Source organism: Acanthaster planci, linkage group LG17, assembly GCF_054643075.1.
Source record: "Acanthaster planci isolate LZ-2023a linkage group LG17, COTS_SCS, whole genome shotgun sequence".
In the NCBI taxonomy this organism is placed as follows: domain Eukaryota; kingdom Metazoa; phylum Echinodermata; class Asteroidea; order Valvatida; family Acanthasteridae; genus Acanthaster; species Acanthaster planci.
The window spans coordinates 10,895,694-10,917,489 of record NC_141793.1 but is presented as its reverse complement, the minus strand read 5'-3'; the positions used below and the strand labels follow the sequence as shown (position 1 = coordinate 10,917,489).

Sequence of the window (21,796 nt, the reverse complement as noted above, 5' to 3'; positions counted from 1 at the left end):
ATATCTGTGATTTTTTTCTCATGGGGATGGGTGACTCGATCGAGTGATGTACTCCAGCAATGGTTTTGTATCCTCTTGACCAATCATAGAAATTACCTCACGGCTACCGGTACATCCCTTCAATTCGGTTTCCCAAAAATGGGAGCATACACACATCCCAATTTTCACTTTTGGGAAATCTCATCAAATACATATAAATGCACCCAATCAAAAAGTAACATAAGCTGCCATGCGGCATTGGACTTACGATACACACCTGATATTTTGCTGTTTTTTTTTCTGTTCAAAGAAAATGACGGAAATCAAATTCACACCAAAGTTGGCTCAAACAAAACACTGCTTCAAACATATATCGCCAAATTTTTTTTCATTTCATTTGCTCCCTGCTTGATTTTGCAACCTGACATGTACATGTATTACATTAACTGCAGCAACATGTACTGGTACATCTCAGTGAACTGCAATTTGTCCTGACAATTCTGGGCACAGGTTTTCCGATGTTTACTCAAACATAATCACAGAATTCACTGATGAAATGAAACGTCTGTGTCATCCGCCATCCCCAAATATCACATCTGAAGGGTCTGCTGCAACACTGCTCTTACACAAATTCGATAGCGTACCAAGTTTGACCTTTTGATTTGATTTTACCAGCCTGACGTCAAAATAGCGTTCAAAAACAGATTTTTGCCCCGTAAAAGACATTACTCTGCACAAGATATAAACAACACTCAAATACATGTACTCAGTAGAACAAATTCCAATATCAGTATGCATATCACCTCCCGAACACTTTGCCGTCAGCATATAGCTAATTGTAATAATTTTGGGTCAAATAACATCTTTCTTCTATTATGCTGTAATGGAAACCCAATTAGCATTTGAATTAAGTACATGTACACATGGTTTTTTTTTTGTAAATCTCATCTGCTCAACTCAAGTGGGAAGGCCACACGCTCGAGTAGAAATTTACAAAGTTGCCTATTCAACACTTTCATTTTTTCGTGTAAAGTGTTCCTACATAAATTGGTGCTCCAACACACAGCTCATAAAACATTCCATTTGGTCAAAACATTTTAGCAGTACCCCTGGAAACGGAATTTTTTACTTACCTGGCTGCACATTCAATCAGCTATATGAAATGAGACAATTACTGCCTGGTGCCCAAGGACCGCAAATACAAACTTAAAAAGATTTTACCTTCCCCTGAGATGGGGCGTCTTCCTTAAACTGAGCCAGTAAATGGCCAATCAATTTATCTAGATTTGATTCCATCTATGTATGCCAAGATGAAATTGCCCACGTTAAAACTCTCGATTTTCCTGTCCCCCACAGAGCTTTCATTATTTTTTTTTCTGAGGGATGGAAAACGAGAGTTCCAGAGCCCAGGCCCTTGCCATGTTCTTAATTACAACAGAGCAATTTGGTACAAATGGATCCCAGTTAAAAGCTTTTAAGGTCAAGCGCTAATCAAATACAGGGCAATTTACAAACTTTAGAAGGATGAGGAAAAAATGCAAGAGGGCATATTTCTGTTACATTTTCTATTTCAGAATGTATTGGAAAAAGGAAAAGGGACACAGAGACAAAACACCAGAAAACTACAAATATCGGTATGAAAGCATAATGAAAAATTAACACCCATGACTAACCCCTCCCCACAAAAAATGCCCCCGAAAGACAACGAGAAACAAAGGAAGGAAAAATCCCAGGAAACAGAAGACGAAATTCAACCCCTCGGCAAGCAGAAGGTGTTTACTTTGTAGGAGTAACCAGTATTCTCCTGCTGGATCTAAATGGAATTAGTCTAAAGATAGATCGGGAGCTGTTTCCCCAAAGCATGCGATGACGCTGTACTATATTGATCGTGAGAAGAAAGACGAGGGGGGGCATGCAGGAGGGGGAAGGAAGGGATCTCAAACTGCTGCTTATCTCCAGCTTTGATAAATTTCACGACTGAAAGGTGGGTTGGCCCTTTAGGAATAGTAGAGTATATTGCTGTCGTTTGATTGCTGCCAAACCCTCAAATAAGGAAACCAACGTGCACTGATCCCCTTCCATTTTTCTCTGGCCTTAATAATATGATGGAGGCAGCATAGCTGTTTTCACTGAAAACTAACCATTTTCACTTACATGATTACATATATTAAGCTTAACGAGCACCTCAGAGAGCGATCCTTTGGCTTTGTGTGTTCTCGTTGACACAGCACAGACAGTTGAGAACTAAAGCCACATCATATCGGTGACTATATGCACAGAGAGTCTGTCATCAGCAGCTTCACATGGGAAGGGGAGGAGCTTGCAAAGGGGGCCTGCATGGGAGGATTACCAACGTACATGTATGTCATCCCAAAAGTTTGCTTACCTTAACAATGGGAAGGGCTGGATGAATAGGTGCCGCACCCTCATGTGTTCGTTTTGACGAATCCTAAAGGGGGGGTGGGGAACAGAATTACAGAATATTAATGCATAAGATATTATGAATTTTGTACCTGGTTTGCAACAATGCGGGTCTACAAGAGTAACAATGTCCTACCCATGCACATGTACCGCTGTTCACTCATTCCTGCACCGTAGTTGTGGGATGGATACACTCGATATTTCACCTAGTTTAGACGACCAAAAACATTATGAGGACAAAGAAAATATCCCCACAACTCGGTCCAAATTTACCAAACAAAAGAACTTGTCCCCTTAACGCAAGAACACATCCCCTTCAGGCAAGAACACATCCCCTTAATGCGATGCATACCTACCCACTCTTACTGGCACTTTTTGACTGTACAGTCGAACCTCGTTAATAAAAGGTCCTTTGGACGTTGCAAATTACCTGTTATAACAGGGACCTTGTATTATCAGGAATGAAAACAATGAAAATGAAAGGATTTGGACGTGACAATAGTGCAGCCTCCAAGAGTTTGCAATGCGTTGACCAATCACAGTGGGCGAAATCTGTCCACCCAATGCGCGTTTGGAAAGGGTCGACAGATTTCGCGCATCGTGATTGGTCAACGTGTTGCCAACTCCTGGAGGTGCACTATAGTGAAACGCTCATGTTAGAACTTCTATTCACCCAGCTTTAGGCTGTGCATCTGTATGTATTCTATAATAACTTACATATTGTGCACTTCTACCGACACAGGGCAACTCTACGTGAAACTCGGTCATGCTGTTAGCGACCTCACAATGAGAAATTTTGCCGAAAATATGGAAGTGGAATTACATGTACATGTAATGGTAACAAGCAGGATATATTTATGATTCGACTGTCTTGTTTTTCCAAAAACCTCTTTCCATCTAAGAGTTACCCGTGATAATAAGGTCACTAACAGCATCACCAAATTTCCACTTTCCAGTGGAAATGCTGGGTAAAATTCCTTTTCTACTATCATTTGAAAAAAACAACACTGGATATACGACCTGTATTTGTATGGGCAAAGCACTTTCCCTTTAAAAGCATTACACATTGCGTGTACTTAGAAGGCTGCGCTTTCTGCAAGTACTCAACTGGAAAACGTCACACATGGCTTCTTCAAAAGCCTGCGCGTTGCAGCATTCAGTGTCTGCAAACACCTTTGCTCGGCGTTCAATCTTCGGCACTCATCAATCAGTTCCCGTGCCTTGATTAATGAAGCCATAAGCTTGTGATGTGCTTGACGTTTAGAAAGTGTCAGTGGTTATTTGGGTCATGTGATTCGAAACTGTTTTGATCTAAAAGGCACCCTATGTGACCTCCACTTTGTTGTACAGGCCTCTAAATCTTAATTTTGTCTTTGGTGGCTTCTCTGTGATTTGCTTCAAGCAGTACAAACTTTTTCCTTATTACATGTATTTTTGTTTTGCCTGTAGCTGTTTACAGATCGTCACTTTCTGGCCCTGCTCTTCCGGACAATAAGTCTTGGCAACTGAATGAACTCATATAAAAAGTGCACTTTATTACTATCTGACTGCAGTCATTTTCCCCAAACCTGCATTAATTGGCTCTCACCCAACGAGTGTAAAACAAACACGATATCCCCTGAGTTTTTCCGCCAAAAAAGCAAACTACATTGGGGCGTTTTAGCTAATTGCCTTTTGCCGCGATAATGTACATGTACGAGTACGTTGACTGCCTGAAATACTGCATTATGCATGATTCAGGAAGGTTCACCTTTAATTTGAGAAGTGGACGTAAAAAAAAAAAACCTCCAGGGAGAAATTTTAGATTGGAAACTATTTCTGGTTCAATGAATAAATTACAATTGATACTAGTACAGGGGTAATGTACATGTGCATACATGTACATCCTTCTGACTAGTACCATTGGTACAGGGGTAAGTACATGTACGTGTACATGTAATGGTGTAACTCTCACAACTCACAGCTTATAGCTTCTTTGAACACCTCTTGGTACGTCTATTGTCGACCAATACACATGCACATAGATGAAAGAGAAGTAAATATTACCGATGGTGCTGAAAATGGACAAATTTCAGAAGGAAACAATGTTTGGAATTGGTTCTGGGTGAAGGTGGGATAAATACAGCCGGGTATTAACACGAGTGGTGATACATGTATGTACAGATGGGAAGGGTGGCAGTGGGCACAGATATTGGGCAGTGATGAGATGGGATTAGTTTGGGGTACAGATGGGACAGGACTTGATTATAAAACATTGGTGGCTATGGGCATACTTGGTGGGTACATATGGGGTACTGGTAAGCGATGAAGGCAGCTGTAACTGGGTGTGTGGTGTGGCAACTATAACAGCTGAGAGAAGGTACCAGTAGTGGCAAGAGTGTTTATCAGAGCATTGATGGGGACGGGGGTGAATCGACCAGTGGAGGTACCGGTGGTCCTGGTGGTGGACAATGGGGACTATAACCTTGGAGACCAGGCTCTCTTTTAGAAACTACATGTACATGTATATCCCAGGAAAAAATCCACCTAGGTTCGGGGGCTCAAATCAACCTCCCGCTCGCTTGGTATCCTCCCTCACAAAATGTTTTTTGAGTCTGCTCATTTTCTGCCAAGTCAAATTACAGGTGTAACTTTGCCGTTAAGCCACTGATGGTCGGCGCTTTGCAAAACTGTACCTTTTGATGCAAGTTCTGCTGCAGTATTTATGGGAATCCTTTCAAGCCCCCCCAAAATGAGACTGGCTCCCCTTTTACATGTACATGTAATTGAACAGGTTCTAACTTTAATAATAATAATTGTATTTATGTAGTGCAAAAAAAGCAATTGGGCTCACAACATCTGAACATTCCCAAAACTATCTCAGCTTCCTGGGGAGTGTACTAACCCAATGCTGCCATATGAGGTGCAAACGACTCAACGTAATAATCTGCGGTCACAGGTACCCATTTACTCCTGGGTGGAAAGAAGCATGAAGGGGTGAAGTGACTTGCCGATATCACAACATACTGCTGCCAGTTGGATTCGAACCCCCGACCCTATCATCAGAAGCTACAAACCCGAACCACAAGGCCACATAATTTCCTCTTCCATGCCAGAGACATACCTTACCTTTAAACACAGAATACTCCACAATATTATCGACAGAGTACACAGCCAGTGAGGCACAGATGCACAATGCCCTTGCCAGCGACAAAAATGATAAGCCAAGCAAAAAAAAAAAAAAAAACCCACATGGCTTGGGTTACCCCCATGCAATTTACTAAGCAAAAACTGGCACAAAGGCCTTCTGGGAAATCACAGAACGAGCTCGGCTGCACAACAGCAGCTGGGCAATCTGGAACTGCGCTGATGTACACCCGCAAGCGGTTCCTGTTTCGTTGTGTCTCAAAAGAATAAAAGAAATGGGAAGGACCAAGGAGCGACCGAGCCAGACTAAAATTTTGCTTTTATGATACTCCTATTTCTCCTTTTAGCCGGAGGTGTCAGAATCTTTGTACACAATTCAAGAGAAGTGATCTCAGGGTCTGGGGAAAAAAATAATTTGGGCTGTTCCTGCCACAACACTGTCTCTCCTGAAGTCACTGGGAATTCCAGCCAACCACAAAAACAATTGTCCTCATTGGTAAACATGATGCTTCTATTTCTGACATATAAAGCACTTTGACAGTCAAGATCTGTGGTGCATAGTTTGGGTGGTAGCGTTTCGGCAAAATTACATGCAAGATCATGTGTAGTTATGATACACGTACTTGTAAAAACATTATTGAAAACATACTCACGGTTAAATTTAGTCTATTCACTTTTTTTATTATCATTTGTTTTAATATAAATTGCATTTAATGAAAATGAAAAATCAACACGCAGTTATTAAGAAAACATTGAAAAAAGATATCTACGTGTTTGCACTTGGTGTTTATCTAAATCACAGTAACTAATTTAAGGATTAAAGTTAGAAATCACAAAATGCACACACGGCATACTAGGGTGGATTGAAAAAAATGGAGAGAGAAAAGGTTCAGAAAGAACCCTAGAGGCGCCTTTAAAACTACTTTGAAATGGGTTTATTGCAGCGAGAGTGACATTTACCTGGAGACAGAAGCTCACTCTGATGCCTGCTTTGCTCGCGATGCTGTGACCAAATGAATCCGCGTCGAATCTGAGCCCCCCGGTTACGTACGTGACACGGAGTGCTCGTGTCAGGTTTTTCCTGACAGTGGGAGGGGGGAGGCTGGGGAATTTAGCGTGAGATACAGTCACAAGGCGTGCATACATGTACCTACTTCTTTTTTTCTAGTTTGTCGAACGGAATTAGGAGGGATGAGAACAGATTGAAAGGCCTGACAGTTGAGAGTAAAAAGGGGGACACAAGATTTGACAAGATGGAAAAAAATTAGGAAAAAAATCAGTATTGGAAAGTACAGGTATATTGCAGGTCTAACATTTTGTTGGGCATGGTGTGAAACAGGGCAGTGACATGAACGGGAATACGTGAAGTAAATGGATGGGCACGGCCAAAGTATTTTCAAACTGCAGTTTGCTTCAAGTTAACCTTATGGTGCATGTACATGTTTTAGTCAAAATGAAACAACACATATCAGTTTTGTTCAATTTCACAGTCCCCTTCTGTGCAAAACGATCTAACATACGACTCATCACACCTTCAGAAGAAAATGCACTGTGCTTATGTACACGGATATATACATGTCACAGGTATGAAACTCCCCACCATAAGTGTGTATAACCCAGAAGGAGCTTGCATTGTGTGGACCTCATGCTTGATAGTACATGCACACGTAAAACACCCTCTCTTGTCCATGCCTGGCAGCAATAAGACACCTAAACGGCACCACCTCTGTGACCAATGTCACATCATTCAACGTCTTGTATCATTGCAGTGTGAAAATTACATGTGGCCGCACAAGTGTTGCCCGACAATCAACAGACCCAGAAGACAACAGTTTTGGCTTGTCAAGGTTCCACCAGAAATCTGAATACCAAATTCCATGACTTTTCCCCGACTTTCCAGGACTAATACCTGTACATAACAATTTCCATGACATTTAATGCCATTTTTCGGGAAAAAAAGTTGTTTGGTAATGAACTGGGAGACTGCCATACCCACTACAATAGACTGCCAAGGATAAATTTATCATCACATCGATGACAGTTTCCCCTGACAATGGGATGTGAAACACCCAAAAAAGAAGTGTTCTGTTATCCAATTTACAATTTTGAACAGTTCAGTGACTGTTCAAACTGGCGCAAATTAGACAGATTCAATCCGGGCATCCTAAGGGAATCATCTGTCTTCAATTTTGACTTTGGGAGAGCTTTATAGATGAGATTTGAGTGAATTGTGAAGAAATGAGAATTTAAAACCAGATAGCAGACCTGTCTGCCTGCTTTGTCCGGAACAGGGCGAATGGCAGGATATGTCAATCTCGGGAGGTTACACGCTGGGAGCTGACCCAGATTAGGGAACAATGATAGCTCCGAGATCTGGCAACAAGTCTCTTTCCATACAGGAGGTCTGTCAGACAGTTATTTTCACATGGATTACTGGCATCTAGAGGTACATGTATAAGGTCTCTTGGGTTATAGTACTGTTTGTGTCCCAGGAATCCAATTTGAAATTTAAGCCCCAAAACCTACAGAAATCTCCAACAATCACAGCAGTGAAACACTCTCCGGATATTTTGTTTTCTTTGTGACCTGATCACATACAGTACACTGAGTTTCAAGTAAAGCTGTCTTATGGGTGTACCTGTGTGCCAGAGTTCTCAAAATGGACTCACCGGACCAGACATGCTTCCTGATCGGGAGTACAACTGGTGGTGACTGCCGATACCTCGATTGGTAATGCTCTCTGCAAAATCACAATAATCAAACATTTATTCCCAAGCTTGTGGAGAGCTGGTTTGTTTGAGTGCCAGCCAGTAATGAGTTTAAAGGTACAAGTTTATGGAAAAAGTTCTAAATGTCACACGTGGAACTTTAAAATAAACATGTTTTGTAAATACGCAATGCTGTAATCAAGTCAAAGGAGAAGTTGCTGGTAAACTTGTTGAAACGAGCTGTGACGCTGGTATTTCTATGCTATTGTTCATGAGCAGTCACATGTACATGTATGCACTGTTGGTCATGCGACGGACTCAACCACAAATCTGTGAATCTGAGATTGTGACTGGAAGTTTTGACCGTAGCTCCCCATCGACCTTTACCTTATTACTTGCTGCACCCGATATTTTCAATGTAGGAAGGGGGGGGCAAGATATGAGACCATCTGGCATTGGTCATTCATAGACCGATCCATTAAGCCCCACCCCATTATATATAGGACCTGCCAAAAGTAAATGTTTGTGCGTGTGTGTGCGCGGAGGAAGTATCCCAGTTGAAAATGTGAAGAGCCGAGGGCTCGGCCCCTGCCTTTGATTGCTCCTGGCTGAAATACACAAATCATAAATGTTACAAGGCTAGCCATATCCACTGAATTCTTCTCCAATACTGAAACTTCAGGCTCTTAAAGTGTTTTAGAAGTTTCAACGTACGATTCGGCTGACTGGCCGCTGCTGTGCTGACAATGGAAGGCACAGAGAGTGGATTTGGAGCAAGGATTCCTTCCATCAACTGCCGATTCCTCTGTAAATTAAAAAAAAAAAAAGGTTTTTTTTATCTTAGATTTTTTTAACCGGATAAGCAGAGCAGCAAACTACTTAAACAACCCCAACTGCCTGAAATAAATGCTGAAATTCAGTTTGCTCCTTAGCGGAATTTCTCTCAAAGTTGGTAACACCACTGAAATGTGAATATGGGGCCTTAAAATGTTTACCTTGCTGAAAATGTATCTTAAACAAAGACTACGGCCATACAAGCATATTTAGTTTAATTCAACCTGTTTACCTTGGAAACAATGCAAATGATGGGTTCAACACAGTGGTATGAGTAGCCAGTTAAAATCAAAGCTGAACACAGCTACCAGAAAGCTGAAATGTTAAAAATTCCAATACTTTTGTACAGACCAGTTGTACAAAAAAGCTAAAAATCAGGGTCAAGTTTTAAATTTAAAAAAGCTGACATAAGCTAAAAACCTGAATTCTCACACCCCTATCGACGTTTTCCCAGAAATTTTAGGTATACAGGCTGACAGGAAAACTTAAAATACACATGGTGCCAATGTTATCTAAACTAAACTTGAAAAATTCTGGACTGGAAGAACTTAACGAACCTAAATAAGAATGCCAAAATAAACGGTCAAAAATAAACTTTATGACTATAGTAGTTGATGGCACTTAACATGCTTGCTACAGGGCATTACGAGGATGTCATAAAAACTGGTACGCCCTCACAACTGTCCACTTTTTTTTTATCTAAAATGTGAAGCAGTATAAGATGTAAAACGGGTGGGATTAGCGACCAGTAGCTACATGTAGTCTCAGCTCGTTGAAAAAAAACAAGGAACAGAACCCCCAGTCATTATGAAAGCTGAAGGCAGTGTGACATTTCAGTCTATTGTTGACATTGCCGCTGAGAGTGTCCTTCGTTGGGATTTTACTCAAAAAGGGTCTCATTTCCAACAGTCTGATACCTGAGGCACTGAGATTACTTGAAACTTGAAGCCAGATGTAAAAACATCTCATCTTTCTGTGATTCCCTGCAAAGGGAAAGTATTCTTTGGATGTAATTTCTGATTGACAACTTGTGCTTTGGTTTCCGTAAGAAACTGTGTAGTGATCTGCAAGGATATGATAGTTTCTTTTCTGCTAAAGTTCTACGGAGTGTACATAACATTTCACTATTGCTTAAGTAAACAGAACTGTTCATGCTTGACTAGGAGGTTTGTAATGGCACGGGTGAATGGTTAGGGCAAATTCAGCATTAAAAATTAAGCATCCAAGCGATGGAATGCTCCAGTATAACATGTGAGCTCAGATTAACACTGATGGATGCCCAGTCAGGTGCCAGCGAGCAATGTTGAGGAAAGTGTCTTGCCAAGATGAATGAGGCAAGCTGAGATTGCGGAATGAAGAAACATTATCCAAAAAATATTATCCAGCAGAGGGTGCTATAACAATAGCAAAAGGAAAGTGCTGGGACTTTCACATGTACTTTAAAACCAAATGAGGGAAGAGTTCTCTTGTAAACGCTTGATTACATTGCACTACATGTACTGTAGTATGGGACTCTTTTGTTTTTTGGCACTGTATTTAGCGCCGCAAAATACCAAGACAGGAATAATTTTGCAACTAAAAATCCACAGTTTTGGGGCCAGCATTCTGAAATCCATAAAAAAAGGCACACAAATCACATATGATGAATATGCAAAGACACTAGGGGCCTACAGGTAATTGCCGGAGCCTTACTCACTGTAGTAAGAACTTCTGGCCGTGTCCGAAACGGGCTTCCAGAGCTACGGCTTGGTTTGCTGTCTACGCGTCTCCACACATTTCCAATGGAGGGAAGACCTAGACCTACATGTAGCTCTAGACAACAGATTCGGATGCAGCCTCTGACTGTATGATCCAGTTGAAGGGGAATAACTCAGTGCATAGCAGTCAATTCAATGCCTCCTCCTTTTGAGGTAAACGTGTCTGGGCCCAGTAACAGGGAGTCGGATTGAAAAAAAGACATAGCCTATGTTCAAATTACTTGGCTACGGTTAGATATAAATGTAATACATGTCTCTGTGGGAAATGTATGAAGCCGCTACATAGCTCCCTTACGTGTACAGGCTGTGTCTGGCCTTAGCCAAGTGATCCGGACGTTGCCATTGTTTCACTCTGTTGATCCTGGTTTGATTCCTCTCTTGAACAACGTGCGGAAGTCCTGCATTTCAGCCTTCTCGTAAGCATGCACATCCTTAATTGTTCTCAAAGGGTTTTCCTTCTACTTCTTGCCTACGCACTTCTCACATCCTCTCAATTTAGAACTTGGCCCTGGGGGAGACCAGCACACCGCACTGGGACCAATTTTAAGGAGTTGTGTACCACAAAGCAGAAACACTGCACCATAACAACAACCTGTGCAAACTAACGTTCATTTCATGACATAGAGGTGCTAATATCCTTGTGTGATGAATGATGGAGGTTTCTACTGCTGCGTACAGGCCAACCAGATCTAAAAAAGACATCATCATTTTAGCACATTCTTGAAAACATGTCGAGACACAAACCCATTCCCTATATATCTAATACCTGATAAACCAAGGTATGTCAGGTGAAAGAGGATCTCATTTCCAAATACACATGAATCTTTTAGTCTGCATTAAACTTGCCCAGAAACAAGTGGAGTGTGAGCTCTCAAATGACAGGTCTTTAATCAGAGAGAATTATTCACTGTCTGCCGATGATAAAGCTTGGATGCAACTTAATACAAGACCCATAGGGTACAGAATTCCACCAGGCAATATCACATGTCCATCATCTTCTTAAGAGATGTTCTTAAGCTTAATATATCACATTCAGCATGCTTCAGACAGAAAAACAGGTTTCCAAGAGCTTTGACACAAGTCTGTATTCCACCATCTTTTGACAACTCATGCAGAATTTATGTTGGCTGCATCACTAAGACAATTAATGCGCCTCGAAGACAAATCTCAACTTGGGGAAAATAACGTTTTCTTTCAGCAGTTTCCATGGTTTCCCTCAAAAGGTGGGCTTTTTTGTCACCCATGGACATAGTTGCTTTTACCGAGGGAATTATTTCTTCTACACTTGATTACACCCCAGTTACACCCCTGTACTAAAATAAAATCTGAGAATACAAAACTGAAATTGGAAATTCCAGGTTGAGTGCACTGTTTTGGTAGGTTTCAATTTGATGAGGATTTTTGTATTTAATGCAGGCCACTGCCAAACCCTTTTCTGATTTCCCTGGGGTCTAGATGTAAGACAGGTGTTATTTGGCAAACACAGAAGGCAAACACCCAGCATACGTGCACGTGTACATGGACACGCACCTCCATCGTAGTGCGGGAGATGAGAAGACAGAATGACATGAAATCAATTCTCGCCAAGTTCTTGCAAGGGGTATTCAAATCCCAAGAGAAGGTGTAAGAGAAGGTAGGTTTAGATTGCAAGTGGGACTGTGTACAAATCACTTTGTTGGGGCTGGAAGTTATGCTTGATCCAATGGGAAAGTGGCTGCAGCCACGATCATAGACTCATGTGAAATTTCAAGCCGCAGCCAAGTACTTTGGACAGTGTCTAAACTGAAATAAAACTGACTTCCATCTCTTAATCGTCATCAAGAAATGGCAAGGAGGTCATAATCTTACCAATGGAAAGCTCACCACTGGCTTTCTAGCTGTGGGGCAAGACGTTGCTTGAACCTGCAAGTCCATGACAGCACATACATGTATATGTAGGTGCAGAGCACACAAGAGTACATATACAAACTCTATTTCCCTCACACGTCACAGCTACATGCATGTAGTGTGTCCATTTGAAACAGTTTCCCACTAAAATGTCTCTTCTTCTTAGGTTTAAACTTGGTGGGGAAGGGGGGTTGAACCTGTAAACAAAGTCAATACCATGTTGGTGAACTTGCAAGACCCTATAGCTATCTCATGCCAAAATTAGAACAGATATGTACACAGTCTGTGAACTGGCAGCGATGGGCTTCACAATGTAGTTGCATAGACTATAGAGAGTTTCTTCCGCGCAGAACTGGTTCTTCAAGCAGTCTGACAACAAAGTACTTTTCTGGCAACTGTGACAAACAAGTCTGAAAGAAACCACACAGGGATGAAAGACACAAAATCCCCCACCCACACAGAAGGTGGCACAGATTTGGATGGCTTTATCCATCTCAGACAACTAAATATACACATAGATCCCCTAATTCAGCTCAGTTTACACTAAGTTTCAGTTCCTCTCTCTCACTATGTCCGAGGATAACATTCCCTTGTTTGTCGCTGTGAATTCTTCATCCTGAGTTATCGCTTCCCACCTGACAGGTTAAATTCTGTACCCTGAAGTAAGATTACCATCCCCCGGACTTTATCTGAACCGAGTATTGCTGGATTAAACTCCATTGGCCCTAATCTTGTTGTTCAAATAGATTCGAGTGACAGGTACATCCACAAAAAACAGCGGAATTTTTTTTAAAGAGGCACTCTTATAAAAAAAAAAACACCCCAAAACCCAGGTTTGTTTGGCCTACATGTAGTTTGTGTGGAGCATTCTAACATGTACATACACTGTGGGTCCAAAATGTGTGCCATCTCAGAAAACTTACTTGTAGAATTTGATGGGAAAATAACACTGAAATTGACTTCAAAAAGTGTTTATTTGTTTGGCAGGCAATTTGCATTATACAACTTTATCACTCTTGGAAATTAAAGAAATTGTGTTCTAAATTTGCACACAAAAATGAACACAAAATTTATAGAAAGACCCATACATTTCTAAAAAAAATAACACTCTGTCGAAAAAGACCGTATCAAATATAAATTTGCGGTAGAAGCAATCTTTTCCAATAATGGATAAAATAACATCACACCTATATGTACAGGTTCTCTTTCTGGCAATGTCTCTGATTTCCATCACTGTCTCTCTCGTTTTGTGATCCATTAAGACACTGCTTACATTTTGTGCTCGTGCTTTGATACCAGTACAAAGGCCGTAGCAATAAAACTCATTACAAGTGTTGATAGTAATCATAATCATTCATCATTAACATCCTGGAGCAAAGCAGCCTGTAATTTGATGCAGACGTAATTAGCTTGTGGAGCGTGTGTAGGGAAGGGAAAATTGAATACCCAACTCTAATGGATTTAAATTGATCATCTTGTATCCCTGTTGTGCAAACGCCAATTGAACCTTTGATTGGTTACGCCTGCGCTAATTAGCATTAATGAATACAAGACTGCATGGGGCCTACTGTGTGACTGCACTTTACACAGACAGCCGTTTGCGACGCAGACACTGCCAGAGTGTCACAAGTCGTGTCCTGTCAAATTTTTAGGAGACTTGGAATAGGAACAGCAATAAATGCAAAGAGACAGAAGCAAACATGCAATTTTCTTCTCAATAACTTGCATTGAAATACTTGCCTATATGGAAAAATGGAAGGTGTTACTTCAAAATTTCACGTAAATGTCCGAGTGCCAAAAAGTTTTGCAACCTAAATATTTTAATATCCTTTTGTTACAATGTTTAACAGCAGACAGCCAGACGCAGATTTTCCACAATTCATTTTAAAAGCTGGACAATAAAGGCTTTGTTTGCAAGGCAAAAGGAAACAGAAGTACTTTTATTTACAAGTTGCAAAATATGTTTCATTTCCTAATATACCTCAGTGTTGTCTTACATCACATCCAACACTTAAATTTTACCTTTAATTTTTCAAAAAAAAATGAATCAGTGTTTTCAAAATAACCCTCATAATTTCAACGTAATCTGCTATAAATAAATAGGCCAACAGTCAATCCATGTGAGTGTTGAAAAATACAAGTCCTTTTTTTTTTAAAACCGTCACTATTCATTTGGAACAACTCTCAGATGCAACACAGAAGAAAAATTGAAAAATCTTCCTTGCAACAAAAAAGCTTGCTATCGGTCCCTCCATAGTGAGGTACATATTCTTCTAGATCAAAATGGTTCCGAGAAGAGAATCATTTGCACACACAAGTACTTTATTATGACGCAGAAATTAGTCTGAATATTTCAGATACATCATTACTTGTAAATGGCACAATCGCACAATTTTAACCTCCAAGACACTCTATTCTGTCTGTCTATCACTTTGAGTTTCCTCATCATTAAATCCTATATTACAGTCATAACCTTCTCATTCATTAGAATTTAACAGTGACTACTATTCAATAGGGCTGTCATCATTGGTTTCATACCCTCTAAGCCCTGTTTATGGATGGTATACAGATAGACACTTAGGGGTACTGGACTCCCTGCAGAGAGCTACATGTATTTACTTGGCTAAGGTATTACACTTATCTCTTTTGAACACAGATTAAACCTGCTAATTGGGTCACATCAGGTCAAGTGCCATTGAACCTGCTTTCATCATGGATCCAGACACATGCATTTTGCATGAGCTCAGGGTGTAGGTTCAGAAAGGATAGGCCTATAAATTTACCAGTATTTGTTTGTTTTAATGGAGCCAAAACTGAATGGATTATTTTTAGATTGCGGGATGGTGTCCAGGCATCTGTTTGGCAAGACAGGCTCATTGGATTTAACTGAAATCTTACGTTGTCGAATAATATGTACCTCCCAAGTTTATCAGACCAACACTCATGTGACTCACTATAAAACAGCACCTGAAAAGCAGTAACCCAAACAATGAGTTAGATGTTCAAGAACAGCTTGATATCAGTCATTTCTAGGACAATGTTAATTCAGAATTCGCAAAGTTAGCTTTGGGTAATAGACCCCCCAAATGAAACTTGAAGCCCTGTGGATATGGACAGTTCTTTTGGGAACTGGTTCAGGCAAACAGGCCAAATATTCAACCATATGAGACTGACTCCAATAACCATGAATCTTCTAACAGTGACAGCAAATGCAAACAAAGCAAAACGCTCACAAAATCAATGCCGTTTTTGCCCTTCTCGCCTTGCCCCCTTCCCATTAATCAAGCCCCAGTGTCCCCTCTGTCAACAGCAGCCCAGCGCAGATTAATCAGAGGCTTAAACTCTTTGTTTGCCGAGCATGCCAGTGTTGAAGTTCTAAGCCCAGAAGGCAGGGAAAGAAAAAATACAACCCCTTACAAAAAAGGGATGGGGACATGACGTGCCTGCTTTGTGAGCAGCCCCATTTATAAAAATTTGAACGTAAATCAGAATGTGCGCAATCGCTCGCTAACACGTTGACCCATACTGTGTGCACGCACTTAACTGAAAGATCACGCTGCACACTGTTGCCAACTTACATTAATGGACACATGGGCATAATGCTCACGAGCAGGGTATCAGGTTACACAAAAAATACAGGCTAAAAGCTTTATTTGTCAACCATAAATCTCAAATTATTTGGAAAATCTATGCCCATATTGGGACTGGCACAAAACAAGGAATTTTAACAACGGGAAGCTATTTTCTTCGCATCTGGATAAAAATTTACTTCTGAGTTCTACATTAGCATGCATTCTATTGATATCAGCATGCTATTTTTATATGCATAATAGACATACTGTTGGTAAAACTGCTTTCAAATTTATTCGAAACACAAATTACTTCAGGTGATATATCAGTTCACACGTTCATGTTGTTGGAAGGTTTGTTACAGCGCAAGCTTAATCTGTGAAACTATCGGGTCTTCAAGCAAACTACTGATAATCACTGCAGGTTGCATTCAAACTTGTCCTAGAAGCTGACCCCCCGAAAATGGCTTTGCCGCAGAGAAATTGCCCTTGAGAAAAGTACAATATGTACACATTTGCACTGTGGCATTTATGAAGATGGTATAACCAGCGCAATGGAGGTGGGCTGGACATGCAGCCTGCGGCACACTCTGTCATGATTATAGATGGCCAGAAAGACTTTTATGGAATGGCAGTCCAGAAAAGGGAGGTTGGAACAGTCAAAGGCAATGGTGGAAGAGTAGCAAGGTGCGATATCCTGGAATAGACACGGGGATAAGGTGATGAACAACCTGATAAATGTAAGCAGAAGAGCTTTGTTCACTGAATAGGCATTGCCCGCATGCGAAGGACGAAAGACAATCATGTCTATTTACATGTACAGAAAAACCTAAAAACGGTCCCATTTCAATTAACCTACAAGCATATAACGTGTACCCCCAGATACTGGGCATTGTCGGTGACTTGGTAATGTGTCAAATGTTTCCAGGCACTTCAAGGAAGGAGAGAACCATCAGGAAATTGAAGAAAAGGTGACCGCCGACAAATATTGGCGCAGATCGACTTGGGGACTTCGACGGACAGGTGGCATGGTGGGGGTAAATCAATGACAACGCAGTGTAACCAGACACGGGTGCAGTAATTGTGCCACTGTGTGCAGCTAACGAGACACGTGCCTTGGACAGGCTTGCCATTATGCAATGGGGAGGTCTCCCTGGTGCTCAATTCATCTGCAGAGAGTCGCGATGCTGCAAGGGCACAGCTAGTGAATTCTGTACACATCAAGCTTGCCTACTTTCCATTTTAATTACAATGGCAAACATTTAACTATTTGGTTCGTGTGACATCACTTCAGTTTAAATCACGCCCACTGCACATGCTCTGCACAGAGTTAATGCACTGATCGCCATTTCTATGGAACCACGGAACCAGAAGTTATGAACCATATGAAAAAAAACAATGCAACCAGGAAAAGAATTCAACGTCAATGTAACACTTGTATGCGAAGAAACGTCCAACTTCTTTGTAATGCTGCTATGCAAATGCTATCACAAAACTGCACTTGCTTTTGCACTGGATCTAAATTGATCTTTGGGAAGATCACTTCCAACATGTACCATACATATTGGTCCACTGTTAACTCCATATATAGAAAAGCCACCAATGATATCATTGGTGCACTGCATTTGGGGCTTATTTGTGGACATGAGAAAATCTGACAGAAAAAGTTCAAAATTCAATTTCTGGAACACTTTACTGTAGTTCTGTAAGGAACTTACGTGTACTTGCACGGCAGCTTTCGGAAGGCAGGTTGCACATGTATGATGGATTAACACACGATGTGCATGTACATGAACAGTCTACACATTGGTACTGCATGTACATAGATGAACATACATGTACCACTATTAAACAACGACACCATAAACTGGTCTCTGATCAAACAAAATTATCTATAGGTATTAAAAAAAAAAAAAAAAAAAGAAAGAAGTCCAGGGCACTATTACATGTACAGTGTACAGTGTATCAGGGAAAATTGGTAAATGCTAGCAACACTCAAGCCCACTGTCAGGCTACATGTATATTGCATGATTCGAAGCATTAAATTCCCACTGAGAGTTTTCAACCAGGGTGAGGCGCATATAAAAGGCATTTTTCACAGAAATCGCAACTTTGGCCTTGCTCTTCGGTACGCCTCAATTAACACAAAAGATGTCAAGATTAGTGAGAGACAACAAGGAGACATCTGCGATGGTTAATTATTACCTGGTAAAGAATGAATGCTCTGCAGCTCGTGGCACTGTTATGAGACAGTTGCAGCCAAAATCTCTTTGGTTAGACAAAAGACCGCAAAGTCTCAGAAAAAAATAAAGAAAAGGAATCATGCCTTCGATGAGAGTAGACAATGTGTAGTGAAAGGAAGGACATTTCCCGAGTGGTTTCAATCTCCGGATGAGAGATGGGTCAGTTAAAAGCTCTTAGAGGCACTCTTCCCGTGGTGTTCAAATGGTGACGGCCAAGCCAAAACACGTACCAGTTCGAGATGAGAGGTTGTGCACCATAGAGATGCATTAAGAGCATTTATTTGGATTGCGAGCGAGCTGCATTAGAATCCTGCCCACTGATCGCCTTAATGAAGTGTCAATCTGTCGTTGTTTTTATGATGCCTGAGCACACACATGCGGCAAATCTCGAAGGCAATGGGTGCCGGTGAAATAATATTTTCTTGCCACACTGCACCTCTTTGTCACAAGGTAAACATTCTCTCGCTCTTCCCAGGGCTTGGAAAAGAAAACATATATGTCACGTCCAAAGGACTTACCTGTTAAAAAGCTTGGCAAAGTGTAAAATACAAAGGTAGAAAAAGCCCACAATGAGATTTTTGGCAAGATAAAAACGTCCACTTTGCTAGCAGTTAGAACCTGAAGTGCTTGGAAAATTCCCTGGTCTTGAAGACGACGAAGTGCTGTTCTTGAATTCCAACGATCAAGTCCGTAGCAGGTCTACAGGCTGGGGAATTTCACAGCGACCGCCCCCAGTTGGCAGTTGTTCTGGCAGCCAGCCATGAGAGAATTATACAACGTAGGCGAGAGCTAGGGTTTGAACTGAACACCGCCACCACACCCCAGACACTTTTTTCCTTTTTAAAGGATAAGTTCTCAGCGAAGTTTGCTCCTCATGACAAATAGCGGCAGTTTTACAAAGAACAGGCTCCACTTTTCAGAAACTTCCCCCCCCCCAGTTTCAAACTACCGGTACCGGTAGCTTGTGACAGCCCTTGACTGAATTCATGAAGATACATGTACTAAAAGGGGAAGCTGTCCAATACTACTTCAGGCTTTCTAGCAAGGTCAAAAACGTGAAGTATTGTTTTATAGAGTACAATGTAGTCATGCTTATCAGACTTCTAAGACTGCAAATCAATATTATACATATCAAACAATATCGGTCTATGAAGTTTGTTTTTCCTTATTTATGGCTGGCCAGCTCTATAAACAAAACCTGTGTTAGCAGCGACAGCTGTGAGCTGTGGAACTTTTTAACGAGATTTCAAACTCTCAAAATTCTTTTCAGTATAACATATGGGCCATGCTCATCAGTTACGCAAGCAAATGTCTGCCTACCTGGCTTCCTTCCTCAGATCCACCCAAATCTTTGTAAACTCCCGGCATTGTAGTGAATGCCGCTACAAATGTCAAATCGTATGAGGAGTTCCTGCGCGAAGTGAGCACACTGAATGCTCTGCGCCGCACCCCAGTCCCCCTATCAAGGGAAGCCCTCTTCATGTTCATTACGCCAATATGGCTTTTTTGTGAGTCAATACTAAAGTTCATGATGACAGCTGTGATCGAAACCTACATATTCTCAACAGAGCTACAGTGTACGTATATCCTTGAGACTTCTTCCTCATTTTTGAATAACAAAGTCGTGCCTTCCAACAATTGAAAACCGAGAACACAAATAGAAACTCCACCCTTCAGGGAAACACAGTATAGTTTTTCCCGGATCACTGCAATCTCGAGGAACTAGCTGCTTTTTACAAAAGCACTGGCGACAATCTACCAGCTGATATCATTTACTGCAGATTCGGTAGATCTGATCAGAAGCGGTGAATCGTTGGTAAGTTTAACAACAACGGACAATGTGTACTTTGACAGACGACACACAAGTTTTCCGTTTGCACAGGTAGATCGACTACTCGATAGCCACGCCGCCGCATGACACAGCACTGTTAGTTTAGCTGTATTTAATGCAGGCATCCTAGGCACTTCACTTGTGACTCTTTAGCAAGATAAGCCACCTTTGCCACGGTCAAACACGGAAGCTACACAAAGAGTTAAAACTTACAAGGCCACGGTAGACACAAGTGTGTACCAGTAATTGACATTCAATGATATAGCACATCCACCACATACAACACTTCAGTAACCTTTGTGAATAGTTTAGAAATGGCCTTTACTCAGTACTGAAAAATATGTGTAATGTTCGTCTCTACAATAGAAACACCAAAGTTGGAATTCTCCTTTTGTTAAACCAAACAAAGCCAATTCATGAAATCATGGATACTGATCAGCACCACGAATGGGGTTGAGATTGGGCGGAGAAAAGAAAAATCTATGAACCATCCTGCAGAGGGATAGTTAACAATGACACAATAAAGTACAATATTTGCAGGGTTTTAATCGCTGACAAAAGTTCTCTAGCAAATATGACTACATCCGTGAGTCTAGCACTAGGGCTTTTGCACAAAGGGCCACAATAAGTAGCAATAAATGAATGATTGAACCTCTGAGGTAAAAAATTCCTGGCATTCAAAAAATCCTGGGAAGCAAAGTTTCCCCGAATCTGTTAAGAAAAAAAATACAGTTGACATCCGGGCCAACAAAATGAGTCAGATATAACCAGATTTGTTGATTTACAGGTCTTCTGAGGAACAGAATCTGCTGATGTTTTTTCTTTGAAATCAGGCTACAGTAAGAGAGCTAATTACTTCGCCAAGATCCTAAAGTTTTTCTCGTATCTCAACTATTAGCCAGTTTTGCATTGTAACGCTGCATACCAAAAATGAAGCACACGTGCATGAGGTCGGCCTTATCAGTGTGTACCCCGTAGTATGCCAACTCACACGCACCGAACATGTTCACGATTGTGTGGTTTGTTTTCGAATGACACAGCCATTTGGGTTTCAATGCTTTTTTTCTCCTACCTCCCAAATCATCTTGAAGTCCTTCTGCTCCACACGGAGTAGCTCGCAGAACTCGCTGGTGATGACTGTGGCGTGCCTCGGTGAGTCGTTCAGGACCGATTCGCCAAATGCCGTGCCAATGCCTAACGTGCATATTGTGACTGCCTCCTGACAAGTGACAACCCCCGAAAAATCACCGTTGCATGAATTTCTCCTACAATTTTCTTCTCAGTCTAAACATGGCCAGACTAGGTCTGATGCCGCAAGCACATAAAGAAAGGCTGCGTGGTCTGACATCATTATGACACAAATTACAAAAAGAACCTCTCCAGCAAGTTTTAAGTTCATGTACAGGTATGCATGTATGCAACTTTTGGTAGACCCGTAAGT

At 41.2% G+C, this 21,796-nt stretch overlaps 1 protein-coding gene across 8 annotated transcripts in view; it reads right to left on the bottom strand.

Moving 5' to 3' along the window:
* The window catches only part of rapgef4 (Rap guanine nucleotide exchange factor 4), a 68,677-nt gene that overhangs the window by 28,122 nt on the left and 18,759 nt on the right, over positions 1-21,796 (bottom strand). For 7 of the 8 annotated variants that reach the window (XM_087148154.1, XM_087148155.1, XM_087148156.1 and 4 more), the window contains exons 4-7: positions 21,428-21,574; positions 8,949-9,039; positions 8,196-8,266; positions 2,366-2,428 (exon numbers count right to left, since the gene is read on the bottom strand). In XM_087148154.1, coding sequence (XP_087004280.1) covers positions 2,366-2,428; positions 8,196-8,266; positions 8,949-9,039; positions 21,428-21,574 — 372 coding nt within the window. Of the gene's footprint in view, positions 1-2,365; positions 2,429-8,195; positions 8,267-8,948; positions 9,040-19,844; positions 20,618-21,427; positions 21,575-21,796 lie in introns of those variants that run through there. The other variant, XM_087148161.1, reaches the window with a different exon arrangement.